This window comes from Hydra vulgaris, chromosome 02 (assembly GCF_038396675.1).
Source record: "Hydra vulgaris chromosome 02, alternate assembly HydraT2T_AEP".
NCBI classification, from domain to species: domain Eukaryota; kingdom Metazoa; phylum Cnidaria; class Hydrozoa; order Anthoathecata; family Hydridae; genus Hydra; species Hydra vulgaris.
Genome location: NC_088921.1, coordinates 60,133,935 through 60,134,801, shown reverse-complemented (window position 1 = coordinate 60,134,801; position 867 = coordinate 60,133,935). Strand labels below are relative to the sequence as shown.

At 31.7% G+C, this 867-nt stretch overlaps 1 protein-coding gene across 1 annotated transcript; it reads right to left on the bottom strand.

Annotated features, from left to right (window-relative positions):
• On the bottom strand, window positions 1–867 carry LOC105845992 (RYamide receptor). Its single transcript, XM_065789667.1, has one exon. It carries the CDS (start codon window positions 865–867, stop codon window positions 1–3), a length of 867 nt encoding a protein of 288 aa, XP_065645739.1.

Genomic DNA, 867 nt, shown 5'->3' with positions numbered 1-867 from the left:
TTAACAGTTACTTGTTTTAGTACTGGAACGATCTTTTAAATGCAATGCTGAGTTGTATAATAATGAACATCGAATTATTTCTGACAGAGATTTACGACGGTTAACAGATTTTTTTTGACAGCAAAAGAAAACTATTTTAATAATTTCTCTTCGAAAAGTTGTTAGCAAACGAGAATATAATATCGGATTGCCAATAGAACTACAAATTTCTAGCAATACAAGAATATCGTACATTGTGCCAGCTGTTTGAAACGATAAAGCATGTTGGCTAAATTCGTACCATAAGTAATATATATTTGACGGCAATATGCATACGTAGAATATGACCACGGCAAAAACCACCATTTTAATAGTTTTACTGTTTTGTTGTAAACGAATTGCAATTACTCTATGAGAATCAAATAAGGCTTTGCTTTTAGCTGTTTTTTTCAACTCAAATATAATCAGAAAATACATTATAGTAAATAAAGTAATGGGAACTAAAGTTTGTATTGTAAAAATTCCAAATGTTAAACCATCTGATATTTGCTTTTTCATATTTGCTGAACACATAGAAAAATTGCGGTCATAAGTAATATGATCTCTTACTAAATAAACACTTCCCAAACAACCGGACGCAAACCATATAAACGTAATTATACAAATTAAATTACGTCGATGCGGCCGTTGATGCAATGGCCATTTTACAATAATTAATCGATCAATAGAAACAGACAATAAAGTTATTGCTGAAACTGTCGTACTCATTGTGCTTAAAAATGCAAAGAGCTTGCATCCATAGTTCCCTAAAAAACGAGTTAGCAAAAGTATTATTCGAAGCGGTGCGGCTACTGCTTTTAAAAAATCCGAAAGCGCCAAACTGGTCAT